General features: G+C 49.4%; 1 protein-coding gene across 1 annotated transcript in view; it reads left to right on the top strand.

Moving 5' to 3' along the window:
* Window positions 1-8,087, top strand: part of SAMM50 (SAMM50 sorting and assembly machinery component) — a 29,211-nt gene extending 21,124 nt beyond the window's left edge. The window contains exons 13-15 of the mRNA XM_066358624.1: window positions 3,227-3,373; window positions 4,052-4,193; window positions 7,884-8,087. Of these exons, the coding sequence (XP_066214721.1) occupies window positions 3,227-3,373; window positions 4,052-4,193; window positions 7,884-7,929 (335 nt within the window). The 3' untranslated portion in view covers window positions 7,930-8,087. The remainder of the gene's footprint in view (window positions 1-3,226; window positions 3,374-4,051; window positions 4,194-7,883) is intronic.
* Window positions 8,088-23,435: the final 15,348 nt, after the last annotated feature.

Genomic DNA, 23,435 nt, shown 5'->3' on the forward strand with positions numbered 1-23,435 from the left:
TTCCAATATGCCACAGTTTATCAGTTCACCTATTGAAGGACATCTTGTTTAGTTTCAGGATATCCAATCTTTGGCAGTTAGAAGTAAAGCTGTTAGAAGTTTACATGTGCAAGTTGTTTGGACATCAGGCGTCAGTTCATTTGGGTAAATACCAAGGGACATAATTGCTGAATCACACGTAAGAACCTGGCAGACTGTCTTCCAGAATGACTGTGCCGTTCTGCATTCCCACCAGCAGTGAATCAGAGAGAAAAACAACATCGTTTTTCAATCTTATTCTGTATTAGTTTCAGGTGTACAGCTTAGTGGTTAGACAGTCATATAATTTATGAAGTGTTCCCCCTGATATTTTTAGTACCCACCTGGCACCCTCCGTAGTTATTACAATATTATTAAATAAGGGCTGCGATATTTCATCTTATTGCCACACTGTCATCTTTTTAAACCAAGATTTAGACATTTAGACTTTCTTATGATTGTAAAACAACATCAGTGACTAACCTGACGAGTCTTTGTGCTCATCTATAACTTCCACTTGTGTAATGTTAGACATGTGGCATTGCTGCAGGCCTTGTGCTGCTCTCCCGGGGCCTGTCCCAGTCCTCCTCCCAGTCCTCCTCCTGCCCTGAGTGGGACTTCCTGGCACCTGGAGCCTCCAGCACCTGACATCGTATTAAAGGTCTCAAATACTTCAAAAACATCACTTAAATGGGTGCATTTATTCCATTTTAACATATTCTACCCTAATTTTTCTGGTTTTTTTTTTAATGTTTTTGTTGCTTTTATTTTATATTTTTATAAGTAATAATTGCCTTGTGCATACGTTTCTGTGCAAAACATAGGTTATTTCTTTTCACTAGTTTTTAGAGTGCTTTACCAGTGTGTCATTTTCTCAGAAAAGTGACATAATTTATGGATAGTTTTTTATTTTATTTTATTTTATTTTATTTTATTTTATTTTTCTGAAGTGAGAAGCAGGGAGGCAGAGAGACAGACTCCTGCATGTGCCTGACTGGGATCCACCCAGCATGTCCACCAGAGGGCGATGCTCTGCTCATCTGGGGTGTTGATCCACTGAAACCAGAGCCATTCTAGCGCCTGAGGCAGAGGCCACAGAGCCATCCTCAGCGCCCGGGCCAACTTTGTTCCAATGGAGCCTTGGCTGCGGGAGGGGAAGAGAGAGAGAAAGGAGACGGGGAGGCATGGAGAAGCAGATGGGCGCTTTTCCTGAGTGCCCTGGCCAGGAATCAAACCCAGGACTTCCACACGCTGGGCTGATGCTCAACCGCCAAGCCAACTGGCCAGGGCTGGGTAGTTCTTTTTTTTTCTTTTATTAGAAATTTTATATAATGACTCTGTGAAAGTTCAGGAGTCTTGCATTTTGCCTGAAAATTAAAAGCCAGTGATATTCTACTTAATTTGTGATCAGATGGGCCACTGGTAAGATTCTGTGAGCAAAAATATAAATTGTAACCTTTTATGAAAGTCATTTGACAACATGTATCAAGATCCCAAAATGTATATGTGCAGGGACTTTTAGCAATGGCTCCTAGCGAAAACTGGAAGCTCACATTGTCCATCCACAATAGAATGGGGCCAGTACAGAGTGGTATCGTCACGCTGCGCAGTATCACGCAGCAGTGAGACAGACAAGCCACAGACACTGGCTAACTGCCGGCCGGGAATGGGCCTCAGACACGTGCAGGAACAAGGAGCCCGACCCAAAGGGTGCGTGCTATTTGATCTATGGCTGTGAGGCGTGGAGTCAGGCTGGCTGTTCCCTGCCGTGCTGGCGGGCCAGTGTTCGCACTTGGCGTGGTTGGCGGGTGTGATTAAGGAGAACATGGCCCTCTAGGGGCTGCATGTGCCTGTTTCACAGTCTGGGTGCCCATTTTATGGTGTGGAGATTCCTGAGTTTTACACTCAGGATGAGGTGCTTTTCTACACATATATATGTGTGCAAGGAAATTCATCACAGGTTAATGGGCACTAGCAAGAAATGACAATTATGTTGTGGTACAAATATGTGATCATTCAGGCACAAGCATCACATTTCACATAATACAGAGTGCTCACAACATAAACTCAGGAGAAAGGCAGGACCAAAAGTTCTGTCTCTATATAAAATGGCTCACATTTTATTTTCTTATTTATAATTATTCATTGTAATTCAGTGGATGAACGATAGCAGGATGTTAGCTGGTTATCTCCAGATGGCAGGAACGAAAGATTTTTATTTCTCTGCTTATATTTGTCAGTGTTTTCTTCAGTGGGTGCATTACTTTCATGATCAGATACAAAGAGATGGGGAACCAAAGTTGCTGGGAAGCAAAAAGCCAACCTGGCCGAGCTCATGTTATTTTGCCCTGGTCTGTTCCCCCTAGAGCTTCTGTTCCCTCTAGAACTTCAGGTCTGTCCCCTCAAAGGGGCTGAAGAGATTGTGCAATCTTTACATAAATAAGCAGTTCATTCCCAAAGAGGTTAATCTTGAACACAACCCTTTTTTTGTGTGGGTTTGCCGTTTTGTATCAAAGCTACTAAGAACACTTTAGAAGTAGTATTTTGCAACCAAGTGTAAGCATTTTAGCTGTTGTGAGCTTTTTGTTGCTTTAACGTTATGGCTGTTTGTAGTCCAAATGGAATGGGTAGGGGCACTTTCAGAAGTCATGCACATGCGTACTCTCGGTGGACAGTTATAGCCCTGTGCTCATGAAACTTTAAAAACGAGCTTCATTAGCTGTTGAGCTGGGATGCTGCTTCCTAACAGTGAGTAGCAGACCCTGCCTGTTGACTTAATAGTGTGGACAGCCATTTCCAGAAAGCGCAGGGACATTTTGCACTCTGTCTCTTTCTATTGTGGCCTTGAAATTTTTGCAAAATGATGCATTTCATTTGCCATATGACAGTGATGGTAATTGGCACTAATGGGAAAAGTGCTTTCCAGGAGGTCATTTGTTTTATTTCATACACTTTACAGATAGAATAAATTACTGATTTTATTCTTTTCAAAACTACATAAGCATTTTTTCCAGCTGAGGCAGAGTATAACCTGAACTAGGAAAAAGAAAGCCTATTTCCGACGAGGCTGGCCTCGGGAGTTGGGAGAGCGGTGAGGGCTGAGCTCTGGGTGGCGGTGCACGGCGCACACCTGCCACGTGGATGTGGGCGTCATTGTGACTTCATGTTTGTGAGACTGCGCTCTGTTCTGCACCCCTGCCCTGACTAGGAGACTACCTGGGTGGAGAGGCGTACTGGGCCGGCGGCCTGCACCTATATGCCCCGTTACCTTTCCGGCCAGGCCAGGGCGGCTTCGGAGAACTTTTCAGAACACACTTTTTTCTCAACGCAGGAAATCTCTGCAACCTCAACTATGGTAAACTTGGGTTATTTAGAAACCGGTACAGTACAGTTGACTTTATATTTAAAAGCACAGTTCCCAAATAGGTGTCTGTCTTTTTTATAGTAGTCTAAATTTAAGGACTGCACCTTACTTAGAAACATTCCTGCAACACCTGACACTGCCTAGATTAAAGTCGTTGTTCGAATGAATGGAACACATGAGACATGGGCACTGAATGCTGTCTTGCAAAGAAAAATCTATTCATTTACTCAGCAACCATGTCTGCAGCATCTCTCTCTGCTGGTCATTAAGGCCGTGACTTGGTTTCGTTCCCCAGGAGCTCAAGGCCAGGGGAGACTCATAGTGGATGTATCCAGTTGGGGGAGGAGGTGTAAGTAGGTGTCTGGAACGTTGTACAGAAGACAGGGCCCTCAAACTGACATCGGGAGTAGGCCTGCCCTAGGTGGTCAGGGAAGGGGATGCCATTTGAGCAAAGGGGCAGAATGTGTGAACCCCACAGTGTTGAGAAGTCTTGGCTGCCCTTGATCTTGGTCCCAATCCTTGTCCACCTCATGCATTCTTGACTGTGAATGAGAATTCAGTTTGGCTTTGGACATTCCAAAGGGCACAGCAAATGAGAGAGCCAGGCCCAAGGACAGCAGTAAGGACAGGGCCGCACACTGTTGGTCACACCTTCCTTTCTCTTTTCAGGGGAGGGCCCCAAAGCTCATATTCGCAAGTTGGCTGAGTGTATCCGCTGGTCGTACGGCGCAGGCATCGTCCTCAGGCTGGGCAACATCGCCCGGCTGGAACTGAACTACTGCGTCCCCATGGGCGTGCAGACGGGCGACAGGTGGGTGCTAGAGATCTCCACAGCTGCACTGTACTTTCTCTTAAATTTCTTTTGTTTTGGACGTGTTAATCATTAGTGGCCTTTGAGATTCAAGGTTTTAGGAGAAATTGAAGAGTTACCAAAATTGAAAATATGAGCATTTTCTTCCACTGGGCTTTTCTCTGTCCAGGTTGGAGGAAGGTGCATGATGTATCCCTGTCCCCCAACTCACTGCTTGCACTTACTGTTGCCAAGTAATAGGCGCTCCTCCAGGTCTGGCTGCAGGAAGTGATGAGGCATCTGTTGTGCTTGCTGAACCCAGAGCGCGGTGTTGCCGTGGGTGACTTTGCAGGCCTGGGGTGCAGAGGCCGGAGGGGCAGAGCGGCTCCGGGCCGCCCAGGACTCATTCCCCAGACTTCTCTCGGAAGCAGAGGAGCCCGCCACCCTGGCCTTCCCACCGGGTACTTTACTGGGCAAGATTTGCTAAGTATGACGAGGACGGATTTAGTACAGGGGCTATTTACAGTAATAGAAATTAATTCTGTTTCTCATGTTATTTGGTATGCATGGTATAAGTTTTAAGAAATCCAGAAGTATTGTTGTTATAGTATGTGTTAGTTCAGGATACTGTTACAAAATACATAGACTCGGGGCTTAAACAACACACATAATTCTCACTGTTCTGGAGGCTAGAAGCCAAGGTCAAGGAGCCGGCAGATTCAGTTCTTATTTTCAGATGGCCGCCTTCTTGATGTGTCCTAATACGGCAGAGAGAACACAAGCATGCTCACTGGTGTCTCTCCTTACAGGGACACAAATCCCACTGTGGGGACCCCACTTTCATAACCTCATCTAAGCCTGATTACCTCCCAAGGGCCTGCCTCATGTGGTGGGAGCTAGGGCTTCCATGTATGCACTTTGGGAGGTGCAAACATTCCCCCCATAACATAGTGTTCATCTTAATTATTTTCATGCTTCTCTGTGCAGTACTCTAGGCTTTGTTTTTTTCTCTTTGGTGTTCTGTCTACACTTATGTTGCCACCAAATGGTGCTGTCTGGGTATAGCCCAGGTTTTAAACACCAGGTTGTTTAAGGAAACCCTATACCAGTTATCATCTGCCTCAATGTAGTGGGTGATGGCACTTTTTAAAGGGAAGCCACGCCAGCAAGCTTTCAGTGAAGGGTGAATGCATAGGTGCAGGTTCATGTCCTTCGTTCACATTAGGGTTGTCCACAGCTCTGCCTTCTCTGCTCTCACTGGAGGGCTGGTGCGGACTGCGTTGCTGCCGTGGCTCCTGGTGGGGTCAGAGCCCTTCCTCCAGCACCTTTGACAGCGGTTACTCTGACTGTGAACTCACGTCCACACAGTGCAGCCCTCAGAGGGTCCAGTTGCACAGCGTGAGTGTGGGCCCTGGAGCCCAGCTTGGCCACCATAGCTGTGTTACCCAGAGCGAGTAACAACCTCTCTGGCTCTCCATTTTCATGTCCAGAGAATGGATTCTAATGATGGCAACTACCTGGCAGGTTGGAGGCCAGAATGAATTAATGCACATGAGTGTGTGCTGTGCTGTCTAGTTTAGTTATTTTCATGTTGGTAAAGGAAACAGTGTTCCTTTAGAATACGTATCCTTGCCCCTACACATGGTCCCTGTGTGGTGCCACCTGGCGGCTGTGTTGAGACAGGCTTTGGGTGGGTGTTATGTCCTGATTTCAGAGACTGTGAAATAGGATCAAGTAGACAAATTTTCTAGAATAAGGTTTGTGCCTTGGATAACTTTTTAGCAAAGATTCCCTAACCTTTACAATCTTGGGTAAAGGAAGCTAGTTTTGCAGGTTGCTTTCTGAAAGCCTTATATTCCCCACAGATGTGACTGTGGGTCTCCCTGTCTTAACAACCAGGTGTTAATGAAATTTTGCTGAAAGCCTCAGAGGTGCCTGCCGGTGAAGTTAGACATAGGTGACAAGTGATAGGTGACAAGTGACAGCCACCAATGGCAGCGTGCCTCTGACCCCGTGGGGTCTTGGCAGAGGCAGGTCCCACCCCTTGGTCTGGGGTCGGCCTCGGATTCTGCACTGCCGGCTGGCATCCCAGTGAGGCTGAGGCTGTGGGCCCCGCACTTGGTGGAAGGGAGGGCCTGCCAACCCTGTCTCTTTTGAGGGCAGTGACGGTTGCAGGGATGGGAGGATGCTGGGTGCTCGATCCTGTTCTTTCCCGTGCACCTCGCAGCGGCTCTGTGTGGCAGAGGGTGTTCCCCTGTTGACAGGAGGAGCGAGACCTGCAGTGTCAGCGCCAGGACAGGCCCGCAGAGGCTAAGGCTCTGCTCTTCCTCTGCCCCGAACAGAGGCCCCCTCCGACAGGGAGCCCCCTCCCGCCACCGTCTCCACTCTGCTGAGAGCCCGCATGCCAGGGCACCTTGTTTCTCTCTCCCCACACTCGAGTATCCTGCAGTGCAGCTTTTAACCATGGACACAGTCACCTCTCTTCCTGCTGACTTGCTTGCTAGAGCTTTTTGTTCAAACTAATTCTGTACTAATTCCTGTCTTGGAAAATACATGGATGAGCTGTATCTGTGATGAGCAGTTGGTGTGTTGTGTTTAATGTCAGTCCACACTGTACAGAGAAATGCATTATAAATGTTTTATTGCAAAGAAAACCAGAAGTGTACATGTGGTTTAGCTGTAGCTTTATTGCGTTTCACTGTCCTGAGGATCAAATTTTGGGAACTGACTGCGGCTCCCCCGGCTGGCTGGTGGTAGCAGCAGGCTGCAGGTGTGACTGCCAGTCGCTGGCCTGTCACTCCTTGGCCATGCGACCTGGGACACGTCCAGCAGGCTCTGGCCTCCTGTCCCTCAGACTGAAAGGTGGGGTGCAGCTCCCCCAGTGGGGTTGCGCTCACTGGGGCTGCATTGTTGCTGGTGGCCACTGGGTGTCACTGTGCTCCACGAAGGCAGTGCTGCTAGGAATGTTGCTGCTTTTGGGGGCCCCGTTGAATGACTCTTTCTCTTTACAGAGAATGACCACGTTCACCTTTTCAGCTTTGCCTCTTTCTCCAGGTTGAATTTGATAAATGTGTTATAGAATGAATTTCAAATGGGGTTTCTTCTGGAAGGAAGAAGCCTGTGGTGTGCATGACATTTAAAGGCCAGACCACGAGGCAGCTCCTCTGGGGGCCCGGCGGCAGCTCGGCCCATGACCATGGTGGCTGCAGCAGGTGCTCCGTGTGTGCAGTGACCCTGTCCTCGCCTCGCTCAGTGTGTGGCCTCAGGATTGGGATTTTGTGGCATTTGAGTGACATCAGAATTTAATCTTTATTTCTGAAATTCGGCAGCTAGCAGGCTGGGCAATTATATGTGTGCAAATCATAACTTTCTCCCCGGAGTTCGTACTGGTACCTCTAATTAGGATTTCAGACCTTTATAGAAATGGAGACAATTTTGAAGTATTTGCCGAGTTTTATGCTGGAGGTGATGGTGCACCGTTGACTCTGAGGTCCAGCAGTGTTGTCACCAGTGTCTGACTGAGCACAGTCTCTGGATACTGGTGGTGAGGGAGGCGGGCAGGCTGGGAACATTGCTCAGCTAGTGACAGAGGAAAACGAGGGGATCCCCTCGCTGGGAGGGCGTGAGTTCCTCTGAGAAGTGCGCTCATGGGCTTGAGAGCAGCGGGCTAGCAGCGCTGGCCACAGTATTGATTTTCTGTTCTTTTTCTAGGATATGTGATGGCGTCCAGTTTGGAGCTGGGATAAGGTTCCTGTAGCTGCCGCAGGGTCCTCCTGTTCATCCTCAAGAAGCCTTGGGACTGGGGTGGCAGCCGTTACTCGGGGCCCAGCGTTCTCTCACGTGAGCACAGTCGAGCGAGTCTGACTGCAGCCCTTGTGGGAATCCATGCCAATAAATTTTCATGACAAACATTCAGACGCATTGTGGGTATAGCTGGCTTTCCCTGCCAGTGTTGCACGCCAACTGTCCCTGGGAACAATGGGCCAGGGCACGGCACAGACCAGTGTCACACGCCGGCTCCCCTGGGAACCGCGGGCCAGGCATGAGACAGTGCTGTGGTCGTTTGCTCTTTCATGTGCACCTGCCTGGACAGAAGTCCTGTCAGACAGTCTCCCGTTTGCTTTCCTTCCCACACTCTAAAGGTCTGTGTTTGGTGCCTGTGTGTTTGCATTCAGCAGTGTCCCAGGGGAGGCCAACACTGGCGGAGGCATGTGCCGGCCTAATGCACCAGTGGTGACGGGCTGTACTCACCATACCACCTGCTCAAGTCATTGAAATGTTAGTGGCGTGGGGAGAACAATTGTGTGTGACATTAGGAACACTGAGGCTCAAAGGGCCGGTGTGTACCCTAGAGAGTAAGAGCTATATCCCTAGACCATTAGTGGACCAGGTTTCTGCCACGGCTCTGGGATATTACTGCAGCTCGTGGCTTTAGACACCGACCAGGCATCTTGTCGTCTGTGGGGCAGGGTCCAGGTGGGTCTCCGGGGCTGCATTCCTCCTGGAGGCTTTGGGTAGAACCTGTTTCCTGGCCTTTTCCAGCTCCCTGATCCACCCCTTCCTTGGCCCGTGGCCCCAGCCTGCGTGGTCAAAGCCAGCTGCGTGGCATCCAGCCTCCTGCAGACTCTCTGCTGCTATTACCTTCCATGACCCCTTGTGGTTACACTGGGCTCACCCCATAATCCAGGCCACTCCTTATTTTAAGGTCATCTGATTAGCAGCCTCCATTCTGTCTGAAGCCTCAGGTCCCCTTGCCGTGTTCCATAACATCTTCATGGGTCCTGGAAATGAGGCTGTGGACACTCATCTGCTCAGCACACCTAGCATCTCTCCGAGTAATATCTGGGGTATACTTAATTATCACATGTGGAAAAATATTTTTTTTAAGTTAAACTTCCTTTGAATTATTAGAAAGACATGGTGCCATATAGAGATGTCCATGGTTGCAGGTGGTGCCTGGCCTCGGCTAGGACACTTGATTGTCTCGTTTTCTCCCCTCTCCATGCCGGGGCTCAATTCCCATTGCTTTGTGCTCCCGTGACCTGCTCGTGTCTTTGCCAAGTGCACTTGGTGTTTCAGCAGCAGCTTGAGTCCAGGGACCCACATCTCTTGGGGTCAGGCTCTCAGCCCCCCCCCCCCCCCCGAGGGCTGTCACCCTCACTGCCTGGAAACTAGGCTTCTGCCCATTTTACGTGGTATTGAGTGGGCAGATGGGACCATTAGGCAGAAGCACGCCACACAGTGCTTTCCCCGAAAGGCCAGGAGCCAGGCAAGGGCGTCATGGGGCGTGACTTCACAGCTGCCGGTTTAGAGCCTCAGATGTGACAGAAGGATGTGGGAAGCAGAAGAGATTCCTCATGAAGTCCACCTGCCCCAGTGAGTCTGCACCGTAATTTTCCTCCCTCTTTCTCTAAGTACCTGAGCATTCGGGCCTGGAACACAGTTTGATGTTTGTTTAACCCTTTGCTCCGCTTCACAAAGAATGGACCATGGAGAACGTTGTCCCCATGGAGAACGCTGATGTTCCCCTGCTGGGTCAGTCGTCTTCCATTTTCGACAAGTAACTAACTGAAGTGAACCTCATTGTCACGGTGCTTGTGGAAGAAACCCCACCATGATGCACTGTGTCCTCCATCTCCATGAGCTTGTGGTCTGAGCGCACACTGGCTGGATGACCTTGTACATGGCTGCGTTTGCTGTGTGCCCGCCCAGTGGTGCCCCAGCCACTTCTGTGCCCAGTTGCTCTGCATTTACAGAACAGAGGACAGTTAAGGAGGCCAAGCCACTCTGACATTCTCCACACCCTATATATAGCTCCATAGGGCCACAATTTTCTTGAATTTTTAAATTTATTTTACTTTTTTTAAGACAAGATAAACTTATCTTTAGGACACTGAGATGTGCTCCCATGCACTGTTATGTTTAAAGTTCACCAATGAGGAGAGAAGAGGGGACTCCTTAGGCTAGAGAACGGAAACTAGAGAATCGCGTTTAAATCACATAAACGGTGTTTAAAATCAGAGAGGAGACTGTACTCAGAATTCAAATTTCTAGCTTCTCTTAAGTAATTGGGTCTGAAAACAGATGTCTTTATTTCTCCCCACAACCAAGGGCTGCAGTGGGAGGCGGTGTTCCTGTGGCCAGGGTCACGGGCCACCTTTGGGTATCTTGAGACTTGTTTGGAGGTTCTAGCAGGGGAGCGCAGCTACTCGTATGCCCTTGACCGAAGAACGGTCCTCTCCCCTAGCAGGGAAGGTCGTCCTCTTCGACCGAGCGCGCAGCTTCGGGAGGGACGCACATGGAGCGGTGAGGGAGGGAGGGGACACCCGCCTAGCCAGCCAGATAAGCCGAATCAACCCTGGTGATCAATGGGGTGACAGATGTCGCAGCCAGATCACCCTCATGTCCCACCTTTGGGTATCTTGAGCATCTGCAGGTTCCTGCCTGTGGTCTGTTAGGAGAGGAACATCTGAAGGCGTCCGAGGAGGAGGCAGATTTGGGGTGGAACTCAGAAGGTGGATGGACAGGGCGGGGTGGGACTCTGGTGAGGAGGCAGGTGCATGGTTGGTGTGCAGTTGTTCTCTGCCTTGGATTGTAAATGTGGTCCAGAGTGGAGTTAGCAGGGGAGAAATCGGAGCCTTTCCCACATCCATGTCACCTGTGAGCTCAGTAGAGGACAAGGTTGGGAAATTCGGAATGAAATGCAGGCATGTTTTGCATTCACATTTAAAGAGTTTGAGGAGCAGCCCATGAGGGCTGTCTCCCTGCTCTACTGGGGTCCAACCAGCCGTCTCTTTTTTTTTTTTTTTTGTATTTTTTCTGAAGCTGGAAACGGGGAGAGATAGTCAGACAGACTCCTGCATGCGCCCGACTGGGATCCACCCGGCACGCCCACCAGGGGGCGACGCTCTGCCCACCAGGGGGCGATGCTCTGCCCCTCCGGGGCGTCGCTCTGTCGTGACCAGAGCCACTCTAGCGCCTGGGGCAGAGGCCAAGGAGCCATCCCCAGCGCCCGGGCCATCTTTGCTCCAATGGAGCCTCGCTGCGGGAGGGGAAGAGAGAGACAGAGAGGAAGGAGAGGGGGAGGGGTGGAGAAGCAGTTGGGCGCTTCTCCTGTGTGCCCTGGCCGGGAATCGACCCCGGGACTTCTGCACGCCAGGCCGACGCTCTACCACTGAGCCAACCGGCCAGGGCTCAGCCGTCTCATTTTTGAGAATGAACAGTGCTTTGCCAGAGGGGCCAGTGGCCATCTGGATGTCCTGTCCCCACGCCTGAGTTGTGACTGTCTCTGTGATGTTTTCCTGACGAGTAAATTACTGAACTCCTTTGCCAAATCATTAGATAACTTTTAAGAACAAAGGATATTCATGCAGAAGGCAATTCAAGCATTATCTTGCTTGGAAAATAAATAGTAATCATTTTGGAAAAGAAAGCTCATTCTATGAATTTGGACCAACTATGAAAATTACAGTCCCTCTCTCTCTCCCCATTCTTCTCCACCCCTACCCTTTTCACGCAATCAATTTCTAGTGGAGGAAGCCTTTCCTACATTTATCACGAGATGGACATGCTGGTCCATTAAAATATTCTGGCTTCTTGTGCTTGCGCTAATGGCAAGCTGGAAGCATCTGTCACTGTGAAGTAGATGATGTCCCCACATTGAGTCAGAGACCCAAATACCATCACTTCGATCTTAACCATCATCCCCAGAAATTACTGCTCATCAAAACCTAATTTCCCTGAAACAGTCAAGTGGGTAGTGCTCCTGCTAGAGCAGTCAGAGTGTAAATAGCGAGACTGTGGTACAGTCTTGACACTGAACGTGAAGGGATAAAAACTGACACTCAGTCCTTCCCGAGAAGTGGTTGAGTGATGGAATCCCCTGACGTGTTCCTGGAGCTGGTAAAGGTCAAATAGAATTCATCACTCAACCTCATCCGGGGAAATGAACTCGGCATCTCTGCAAACCAGCTGTGGCCGCCATCCGGGAGGAACTACCTTCAATCCGACCCTTCCTCTCCGTCTCTGCAACCTCAGCCCCGGCCGGGGCCTCATCATTTCCTGTCTGTCTGAACACGGCCTCCTCCAGACTCTTCGGGGTTTGGGGACAGGAAAGTGTCCCGGAGGAGGAAGGGCAAGTGCTGAGGAGTCAGAGCCAGCCTTGAACTCACACTTGGTTCATTTGCTCCACACACACTGCTAGGCACTGGGCTAGGGGCATGGGCATCATTGCAGAGCAGAGTCTGGTCTCTTGTCGCCAGAGGCCCCTCAGCGTCTTGTGTCAGCTCAGTCCTTACTTTCTCCCATCTCACCCTAGCTGCCTCCTTCCTGGTGGTCGTTCCAAATGACCTTCAGGTGCCCATCGCTGGCCTCGTTTCTGCAGGGCGGCCTCTCTTCCTCCTTCAGAGTCACCCTCCAACCCCCAGCCCAGCTGTCACCTCCTGGGGGACACCTGGATTGGCTCTCCAAGTGGGCCTTAGAGTCAACTAGGTCCTGGGGGAGTGTGTTGGTCCTCATCCGCGGTGTCAGACAAGGCTTTTCTCAAGAAGGGACACGGGAGCTGAGAATGAGGACTGGGTAGGAGTGGGCCAGCAGGTGAGCAGGTGAAGGGAGCTGCACTCTAGGGAGGGGAAGCAGGGGCTGCAAATGCCTCCCAGTGAAGGAACTGGGAGGTCAGCGTTCTTGGACACGGAGTCAATGGGAGAGGCGAGTATAGAACAGGATTATAAGGCATTGATGACTTGATTGTAGAGGCTGACAAGTCCCACAAGCTGAAGGCCCAGGAGAGCCGGTGGTGGGAGCCAGGGGGCCGATGGACAAGGAACAGTGCCCAGCTCAAGCAGTGAGGCAGGAAAGAAGGTTTATTCCTCCTTCCGCCTCTGCCTTTTGGCCTCTTCAGGCCATCGTGGATTGTCTGTCACTGGCTGTCAACGGGCGATATCTCTATCTCTCCCGCTGGTTCTGTATCTCCAGAAGCCCCTCCCGATACGCGGGCCTTCCAGTCCTGGGGTAGACTGGCAGGCTCTGCCTTCAGTCTCTTGTCAGAGAAGATAACTCCGTAAGTGCCACCTTCTCTGGGCTTGAGTGATTCAACAGCAAACTAGATGGTTGCCATGGATGGCCACCTCCATCCCCAGGGGGCTGAACCAAGGCATAGGACGGGGACACACACGTGGTGCTCAAACATCCCCTGCGGGTCGCAGGCCCCGGGACTAGTGAGCAGCCTGGGCGTGCACTGGGTGGCCCCTCTTCTGGCCTCCCTCAGTGTCCCCTGGATGAGCTCACCCGGCTCCTGTCTGACAGGCCAGAGCAGGCAGAAAGGGTTAAACACCTGAGATAAATGTAGAGGAAAATGGATCTAAAAGGATTCTGCAACTATTTGATTTCAAAAGGTTCCTGTGGGATCTGCTGCTTGCTCCAGAGGGACTCCCTATCTTCCTTCTGAGCTTTGAACACAGCACTATGAAAATCTCTATTTTGAGATAAAGGTAAAAAAAAATATATAACAGTTCTTTAAAAATCAATGATGATATTATTTTTTAATAAACTTTCCATTTCATAGTTTTAGAGGAAAAATTTGAAAATAGTACAGAGTTCCCATATACCATCCCCCCACCCCCCCAACCCCCGCCATTGCCCCTATTATTAACATCTATTAGTTGGGGTACATTTGTTACAAAGAATGAACCAGTGTTAACACACGTTATTATTAACTGAAGTCTCTATTCAGATCTCCTCAGTTTTTACCTGGTGTCCTTTTCTGGTCCAGGATCCTGGATGACCTTTAGTCGTCATGTCGCCTTAGCTCCTCCTGACTGTGACAGTTTTTCAGGTGTTTCTTGTGTTTGATGACCTTGGCTGACAGTTTTGAGGAGAATGAGGAAGGAATTCTGTAGGATTTCCCCCCATTCTCTGGCACTTGGTGGTTTTTCCTGTGGAAACTTGAGGATATGGGTGTTACGGGTTTGAGGACCACAGAGGTAAATCGCCCTTCTCATCACATCACATCAGGGGACATGCCAATCACGGGACTGATCACCGTGATGTTGGTCTGGATCACCTGGCTGAGGCGTGTTTGTCCCGAAAGACACACATAGGAAAGGTGTGAGTTCTTTTATGATGGAAGCCCCCAGCCCCAATGTTTCCCATCAGCGTGCGTGCGTTCTCCACGAGCAAAATGGAGACGTGAAGATGATGGACAACAAGTGGGACTTCCGAGCAGCAAGCAGAGGTAAAGGGGCTGGTACATCTGGGGAATAAAAGTGGCTCTTTTGTCAGCTCTGCCTCCAGATTTGACAGGTCTCAGATGGGGCTGCGGTGCCTGACGGAGCCGGTGGTTCTGGGAGGCCACTGTGATGGGAGCCACAGTTCACTGTTCTCTTCCAAATTCCCGACAGCCTCGTGGGGACAATGAATAATGCATTTCTGATATGAATAAGGAATGAGTAGACACAAGGCAAAGGCTTCTGGATACAGAATGTTCCGGGTTCTGTAGGGGTGCCCGAGTTTAAAACCCAGCAACGAATGTAAGTCTCTGCTAACCCCGTTGCTTCTGAGGGGCCCTGTTGTCAACAGACTTCTGTGTCAAACATTATCCTATCAAATATTCTGGGTCAGGATTTCTAAGTAAGTGGTAGCTGAATTCAAGAAAGATCAGACGGCCCTGGCCGGTTGGCTCAGCGGTAGAGCTTCGGCCTGGCGTGCGGGGGACTCGGGTTTGATTCCCGGCCAGGGCACATAGGAGAAACGCCCATTTGCTTCTCCGCCCCCCCTTCCTCTGTCTCTCTCTTCCCCTCCCGCAGCCAAGGCTCCATTGGAGCAAAGATGGCCCGGGCGCTGGGGATGGCTCCTTGGCCTCTGCCCCAGGCGCTAGAGTGGCTCTGGTCATGGCAGAGCGACGCCCCCTGGTGGGCAGAGCGTCGCCCCTGGTGGGCGTGCCAGGTGGATCTCTGTCCGGCGCATGCGGGAGTCTGTCTGACTGTCTCTCCCCGTTTCCAGCTTCTAAAAAAAAAAAAGAAAGAAAAAAAAAAAGAAAGATCAGATGTTTAGAAATGTTCTTGTTTCTTCAAGGAAATAAGACTATTCTTACACTAAAATCTGCAATAGTGGCCAAGCATTTGTCTAAGAAAAGCAAAAAAGTTGCCAAGAAACAGCATTCTTTTGTTAATATTTAACCACTTAAAAATATAAAAGTTGTCCTTAGCTCTCGGGCCCTTACTGAACAGGCTAGATTTGCTCTGTGGATGTCATTTGCCCAGGGCCCCAGGTGTGTGAATCGGGGGCCCTGAGGCTGGTCCTGGCACAGAGAGGTGGATATGGCTCTTCTGTGTCCACTCAGCTGAAATCCACTCACCTGTGCTCCACTATGACAGCCTGCCATTATTCCAGTCATCTCTGTGTGTGTGTGTTTCATCTCTGCCCCAGAGTGTGAGCAGGCACTGATCTGTTTGTTGAATGAATAAGTGTGATAAAGCTGTCCCAGAAGCACTGCTGGGCAATGGAGAGACTCCAGGGAGGAAGTGACCTGCTGGGCCTGGAGATGCATGAGGGCACCCAGGGAGAGCTTTGAGGCAGGGCACTCTGAGGAAGGGAGGCCTCTCTCTCAGGCCCAGGGGCAGCATTCAGGACAGGTGGTGTGGGTGTCCTGGGGCTGCCGTAACCAGGCACTGGGAACTGGGGCAGAAACGACAGATGTTTATCCCTCTCCCAGTCCTGGAGGCCAGAAGTCCCGAGTCACAGTGTCGGCAGGGCGGGCTCTCTGACGGCTCTTGGCCTTCTCAGCCTCTGGTGTCGCGTGTGACCCTTGGTGTGTCTTGGCTTCAGTTGGCCTCCATCTTCACGTGGGCACTCCCAGTCAAATTGGATGAAGGCCCGGAGGCCCATCCTAATGACTCATCCTAACTAGTTACATCTGCAAAGACCCTATTTCCAAATAAGGTAACATTCCCAGGGACTGGGGATTAGGGCTTCAACATCTTCTTTGGTAGGGGGGAGCAACTCAAACCCTAACAGGTGGGCACCAAGTAACACATGGTGGGGAGGACTGAGCTGTGATGGCGGGACTGGCCCGAGGTGGGGTGGGGGGTGGCATCTGTGAGCACAGGGTCTGGTGGGGGAGGGTGGGAGAGGCAGGGAACAGAACATTCTTTCAAGAAAGGCATTGGGAAGGGAGAAGGAGAGGCAAGGCAAAAGTGAGAGGTCAGGATGGGAGAGATCCTTGTCCCCGGAGCCTCACTGGGTGACAATGGTTCTTTTACTAAAGAGAAGCTGGATTTGAAAGGGAGACCCTTCCAGTCAGTGGAGGGGACAACTGGCCAGCCCCACAATGGCCCCTCTGTGCCCTTCCTGCACAGATGGCCCCAGCGTCTCTGCCTCTGTGGGGGTCTGCACCCCCTGCCCTCTGCTGGCTCCCGCCGGGTTTCCCTTTCACCAAAAGAAGAAGGGCCAGCACAAGTTTTTTAAACGTGATTATTTGAGTCAAGTAGTTGAATAATTTAAAAATATGTTGTGAAGGCCAGAAAGCTTCGGGGCGCTTGGGCTGGAATTGTTCTTTTTACGGTAGGATCAGAGCCTGTGCTTCTCCTGAATACGGCTGGCGTGTTTGAGCAGTTTCCTTAGCATCATAACCTTCAAAACTTTTGAGGAAACAAGTGGCATTCCAGGCCCGCAACGTCGTATCCGGGAGGCTGGTGGCACTTCAATACAAGAGCAGCATGTAGCCTGGCGGCAGGAAGGAACCACAAGCCAGAGGCCCTGGGCTTTACCTGGGGTGGAGTGGGGGGGGGGGCAGAAAGGGGGCAGGGGACTAGGAAGTACAGACTTCCAGTTATAAATGAAGTCCCGGGGTTGTATGTGCTGCACAGGGCACAGTCAGTAATATTGTCATAGCAAGGTATGGTGCCCCTGAGTCCTGGACCTACTGCAGTGATCACTTTGTCAGGCATATAAATGTAGAAACTAATATAATACTGTATGTCAACTGTAGTTAAAAATAAATCTACTAAGGAGAAATGCAGAGTCTCGGGCCCGGCCCAGCCTCCTCCTCCAGGTGAGCTGTGTGCACCCCGGACTGAGAAGTGTGGGGAGGTGTGAACTCAGCGTGGCTGGGTCCCGTCAGCCCCGCCTCTGAGACTGGAACCTGGGCCGCCCCGCCGGTCCTCACACAGCCCTCCTCTCCTCCACTGCACAGGGTGCGGACAGGAGCGGGAAGCCAGACAGTACAGCTTCGTTTCTGAAGATTTTCCTGCATTTCTGTGCCATGCCTTCTTCTCTCAGACACTGGGAGGGCACACCACTCCTCATCACTACATCTGTCAGCTGGGCAGGGTCTGAGGAGGAGCCCCGCTTAAGTGGGATCAATTGATAAAAGCCTCTCTGCGTGGGTGCACATCACAGTCCTCTCAAGTGTCACAGGAATTTCATGCAGTTATTCCCCAGGCTGCTGCCGTCACCAGGGTCCTCTCATCCCCCCAGAGAGCACTGACTGAGCTTAGTGCCTGCAAGGCCCTGGATGGGGCACAGAGGCCTTGCCTGTTGGTGGGAAGCACAGACACCCCAACGGGGAGAAGGGCCACTATGGAGTCAGGTGGGTGCTGGGGCCTGCTTCGCCTAAGGGAGGATGGGAGCAGGGAAGGCCAACGTCCCTTCTGGGAGGCTAGTGTCCCTCCTGGTGGCAGGTCAGCTGGAGCCGGCTCAGCAGGCTGTCCCCCTCAGGAGAGGCAGAGTTTTTGAATGTCTCCCTCTTCGCCCTTCCCCTCTGGGTGCTGGCTACCGCCCTCTTATTCTCTGTGTCCCACGCTGGCTCTCCAGTTCACCCTTTTCTGCCTCTAGGAGACTATCTCTTCTCCATTTATTCATCTCTCGTTCTGCTACTCCTCCATACAAAAATCTCAACATCTCCTCTCACACCCCAGGGCAGTACTTTTCAGTTTAGAGTCAGAGCTTTTTTTTAAAAAAATTGTGATAAAATACACAGAAGATACATTTTACCATTTCAACCATTAAAATTTTTTTCCCCATTGATTTGAGGGAAAGAGAGAGGAAGAAAGGGGAGGGGGAGAGAAGCATCAACTTGTTCCATCTAGTTGTGCACTCATTGATTGCTTCTCATATGTGCCCTGACCAGGGGTTGAACCCGAGACCTCTGGTGCACCAGGTGGATGCTTTACCCACTGAACCACCCAGCCAGGGTCCCAACCATTTTCATTGTGCAGTTTGGTGGCATGATGTCCATCCATGTCCAGAACTCCTTTCATCTTGTTAAACTGAGACTCTGTCCCCATTAAACAGTAACTCCCCACTCTCCCTTCCAGCCCCTGGAGACCACCATTCTACCTTCTGTCTCTAAGAATGTGAGTTCTCCAGGAACCTCATATTAAGTGGAATCACACAGTATTTGTCCTTCTGTGCCTGGCATATGTCACTCAGCATTATATCCTCAGGGTTTATCTGTGTGGAAGCACGGGTCAGGGTCTCATGTATTGGTGGGGTACAGACCACATTCTACTTATCCATTTATCTGTCCGTGGACCTGAGGGTGGCTTCTGCCTTCAGACAGAACTTAATGACTCATCAAATATTTACAGAATATCTATTACATGCAAGACACAACGCTTCCAGGAAAAAAGACTTGTTTTGCATTTTTCTTTCAGATTGCCAGAAAAGTGCAACATTTAGTTATACAAAAAGGATTTCTAGGTGCAGCCTGCTTGGGCTGGCATTAGAACCCCTTGCAGATCAGCTGCCCAAGGGCAAGGACCTCCATATGCTTCTGAAAAAAACCTCAGCTCTGCATTTTAGTGGGGCTTGATAATAAATATTTAAACAGCACTGATGATTGAATCGTCTTTTCAAGCCTTGCCTTTGACTGATTTCCCTGTGAATTTGAAATTGAAGCAGTCTGCAGATAATTTACCATGAAGAGTTGAGCTTCACGTTTCAAAAATACACTCCCAATTCAAGAGCACAATGTGATTCCAGCTGCTCAGCCCTCAGATCCTAGTTAGTGACAAACCACAGCGGGTGCAGGAGGTGGTCATCATGGGCCCCATCTGCACGGACGGAGCTGTGAACCTGAACGAAGAAACACTTTCCTCGTTTACACATGACTGAGTTTCTCACGATCACAGTCGGCCCAAGTAGCCACTGCTTAATCAAAGTGTATTCTAATTAATTCTGAAATCAGTTTTGTTTTTTTTTTTGCTCAACAGAAACATCAGGTTGTTTTTTTTTCTACAGACATGAAGGCAGCATTCAAATTAGCCATTTCCCCTGGACAAAGTACTTGAATATTGGACTTTCATAAAAGTTTATGTAAAATGATATATGTAAAATACATGCATACATACACACATATATGTAGCATGTACACATACCTATATATGATTTTGTTTTGGTTGGGTTTTTTTGAGAGCGAGGCAGGGAGAGAGAGAGAGATAGGAACATTGGGCTGCTCCTGTATGTGCCCTGACTGGGGAATCAAACTAGCAACCTTCGCACTCTGGAACGATGCTCCAACCAACCAAGCTATTTGGCCAGGGCTTAATTTTTTAGAGAGTCAAAGAGAGGAAGAGAGAGAGGGGAGGGGGAGGGGAGCATTCATTTGTTGCTCCACTCAGTTGTCCATTTTTCTTTGGTTGCTTCCCATGTGTGCCTTGACCAGGGATGGAACCCACAACCTTGTTGTTTCGGAATGATGCTCATAACCTACTGAGCTAACTGGCCACAGCGCTAATTGGGTTTTATAAATTGCTAATTGAATTCCCTTGCCATCAGAACGTGAACTGCACTGGGTGGGTCATCTTTGCTTGTTCACGATGTGTCCCAAGGCCTGGAGTCACGCCTCACACATAGACTGACATTCTATGTTCATGGAGGGAATGAACACATAAGGGTGTAGCGTGGAAAACACAACTTCATGGTTGACACTCACATGCCTGTTAGGCAACTCTGCCTCGTTCCGGTCATCTTCCCTAGTGTGGCTGGACTTGGCTACGACTCATGTCCCCACAGGTGCACAACTAGATGGCCTCCACGTCCCCCAGAGAGAGCCATGCTGCAGTGTGCTCCTGCCATTAGACAACAGTGCAGAAAGTCTTATAGAATACATAGCAGAAGAAGTAGAATTGTGATGGGCTCACTTTTAGAAGTGCTGTGTTAATATTTCTAATGCAAGGACAGATTTTTGTATATTCTCTGAGCTCAAAACAATAGGATCTGAATCACTGTCCTTTTTTAAACACTGATATTTATTTATTTATTTATTTTAGTGGTACCATCATACTAGTAGGGTTTTAAGCCAATGAAAAACAGTAAGTAAAATTCAGTTTCAGCATCTACTTGGAAATCTGGGCCAAGGCCTGGTTTTCCATGGCCCATGAACTAAGGATGCGTTGTGTTTTAAATGTTTGGAGAAGCAAAAGAAAAATATTTATTTGTAACATGCGAAAATGATAGGAAATCCAAATTTCCGAGTACAAAAATAAAGCTTTATTGGAACCTGTCTGCTGAGGTTAGTCTGAGGCTGCCATCCAGGTATGGCAGTGAAGTCGAGGAGCTGGGAGGGGCCGTTTGGCCCGCAAAGTCGAAAATATTCACTCTCTGGCTCCTTCCAGACCCCTGCCTCTGACCCCAGCGATGTTTTTATGATGAGCTGTGGTTGCCAAGTCTCCTGCCTCTTTCAGCAGCCTGGAGCAAGCTCACTGTCCCAGAGTGCCCTGACTTTTATGGTCTTCCCCTTCACCCAGAGCACAGCTCTCATTCCCTAGGTTTGGTGGGAGGAGGAATGCAAAGCCTTTTAGTTTTGCAGGCAGGTGATACACATCTGGCGAGTGAATGGTGAAAGAAATTCAGACTAAAGTGTGCGTGGCTAATAGTCTGCCTTTGTTCTTTTACCCACATATGACGTGCTGGCATTTTTCAAGAAATTTGCTCTCTGAATGCTTAATCATTTAGGGGGCTTTACCGATTCTCCATAGAAGACTAGGATTCAATAACCTGGTGCCAACATTTCCTTCATTCCTATACTTAAGGGAACAAAGTGCGTATGTAGTTTAATTTGCCTACTGTGCAAACACAAAACTCAGGGGTTGCTAGTCCATGCAAATCCAACTTCCCTCGTCTCAGAGTTTGCTGATGTTTCCTGAATCACTTGAGTGACAGGATGCTGAGCTCGGCAGGCAGTGACTCATGTTCGGCTCACATGGGGGAAAAAAAAGTGTTACCAGTACAGTTTTAAAATTCCAGGTGAGTTAGGTCTTTCCAAGCTCCCAGCATCTACGGCGGAAAATCACAGGTTATACTCTTGCCAGATCACTAAATTAGCAGACTGATTAAATAAGACCGTTCGAAAAGCTACTTTAGATGTTATAACTACAACATACCCAGAAATGCCACCCTGGAGTGCAGAAAGACTCATCAGAAGAAACACCTGGGGAAATAACAGCATTTTCTCCATCCCGGAATCAGTCAAGTATTTCCATCTTTTCTCCGCACACTTCTCACGCTCCTCCAATTGCTGGGAGGTCTGAAAATGAGCAACCCAAGAAAATGTCCTGCTGTCTCGGCACTCCCTCGGATGAGTTGCCTCTCCTTTCCCAAAGCGCTGATGGCTCTTTTCAGATTTTTGAAAGATATCACTGCTTCTTCATTATATGAATGGAACATGAGGAGAAGTAGGTGGCTGTTAAAAAGTCTATTAAGCACTTACTGAGCTGCCATGGTATTTTAAAGGACAGGTTGGCAAGGGATGAAATCCAAAGCAAGTGAGGGAAAGATCTCAAATTATCCTGTTAAGGAATGTCATTTACATGCTTTCCTTCCCTTTCCCCAGATGTTTTAGAGGTTTAAATGCTAAGCGGTGAAATGGACAGCTCCTCGGTGCACAGTATGAGGACACGCCCTTAGGGGTCCACCAATGTGCCTACTGCTGTGACCATGCTCTGGAACATTTGTGTCACCTAGAGTGACCCCTCCCACCAGGGTGACTGCTCTCAACATAGAGAACAGGCTGCCTATTCTCTCTCTCTCTCTCTTTTTTTTTTTTTAATATTTATTTATTCATTTTTAGAGAGGAGAGAGAAAGGGAGAGAGAGAGACAGAGAGGAGAGAGACAGAGAGAGAGAGAGAAGGGGGGAGGAGCTGGAAGCATCAACTCCCATATGTGCCTTGACCAGGCAAGCCCAGGGTTTCAAACCGGCGACCTCAGCATTTCCAGGTCGACGCTTTATCCACTGCGCCACCATAGGTCAGGCTTCTTCTTCTTCTTTTTTTTTTTTTTTGACAGAGACAGAAAGAGAGTCAGAGAGACAGGTAGGGACAAACAGACAGGAAGGGAGAGAGATGAGAAACATCAATTCTTGGTTGCGGCACCTTAGTTGTTCAAAGATTGCTTTCTCGTATGTGCCTTGACTGGGGGCTCCAGCAGAGTCAGCGATCCCTTGCTCAAGCCAGCGACCTTGGGCTCAAGCTAGTGACTTTGGGCTTCAAGCCAGTGACCTTTGGGATCAAGACAATGATCATGGGGTCATGTCTATGATCCCACACTCAAGCCAGCAACCCCATGCTCCAACTGGATTAGCCCGCTTTCTAGCCAGTGACCTTGGGGTTTTGGACCTGGGTCTTTCACGTCCCAGTCCAATGCTTTATCCATTGCGCCACCGCCTGGTCAGGTGAGGCTGCCTATTCTTGGACTTCGAATGAGTGGATTCACTCAGTGTGTACTCTGGTGTCTGGCTTCTTTTGCTCACCCTGGTTTTGAGATACAGTCTGCGCTGTGGTCCTTTGTGATTGCTCCGTTGTGTTCCACCGTAGGAATATACCAGTTGGTTTGTCCATTCTCCTGTTCCACTGCTTTCAAGGCTGTTTGTTTAGTTTGCCTCAGCTGAAGTGTTTGGTCAAATTATATCCAATTCCATAGCCCAGTGCCTGTCCATCCATGTGGAGGAGGGCAAGAATGAGTGGCTGAGGTTGACCGAGATCACCCAGGGTGGGGCCCACGTGCTCACGAAATGTTCGTTCCTCGTTCTTATGTAAGCTTGAAAAGGAAGCGGCCTCTTTGGAAGCCACGGTTCAAAAGCACATCAGATGGTTTTCTTTCAGAGGGGCTGCTGAGAGTAGTCTGATTTTTCACAATTGTTCTCCAAACGTAGAATGCGGTGTGGACTGGACCCACGTCACATGTGAGAAAAGGGGAGACTGTGTGGATGGGAACTCGTCATATTTCTGCTTCTTGTCAAATTCTCCTTTTTTCTTATTAAACACCAA

Source organism: Saccopteryx leptura, chromosome 1 (genome assembly GCF_036850995.1).
Source record: "Saccopteryx leptura isolate mSacLep1 chromosome 1, mSacLep1_pri_phased_curated, whole genome shotgun sequence".
Classification (NCBI taxonomy): Eukaryota; Metazoa; Chordata; class Mammalia; order Chiroptera; family Emballonuridae; genus Saccopteryx; species Saccopteryx leptura.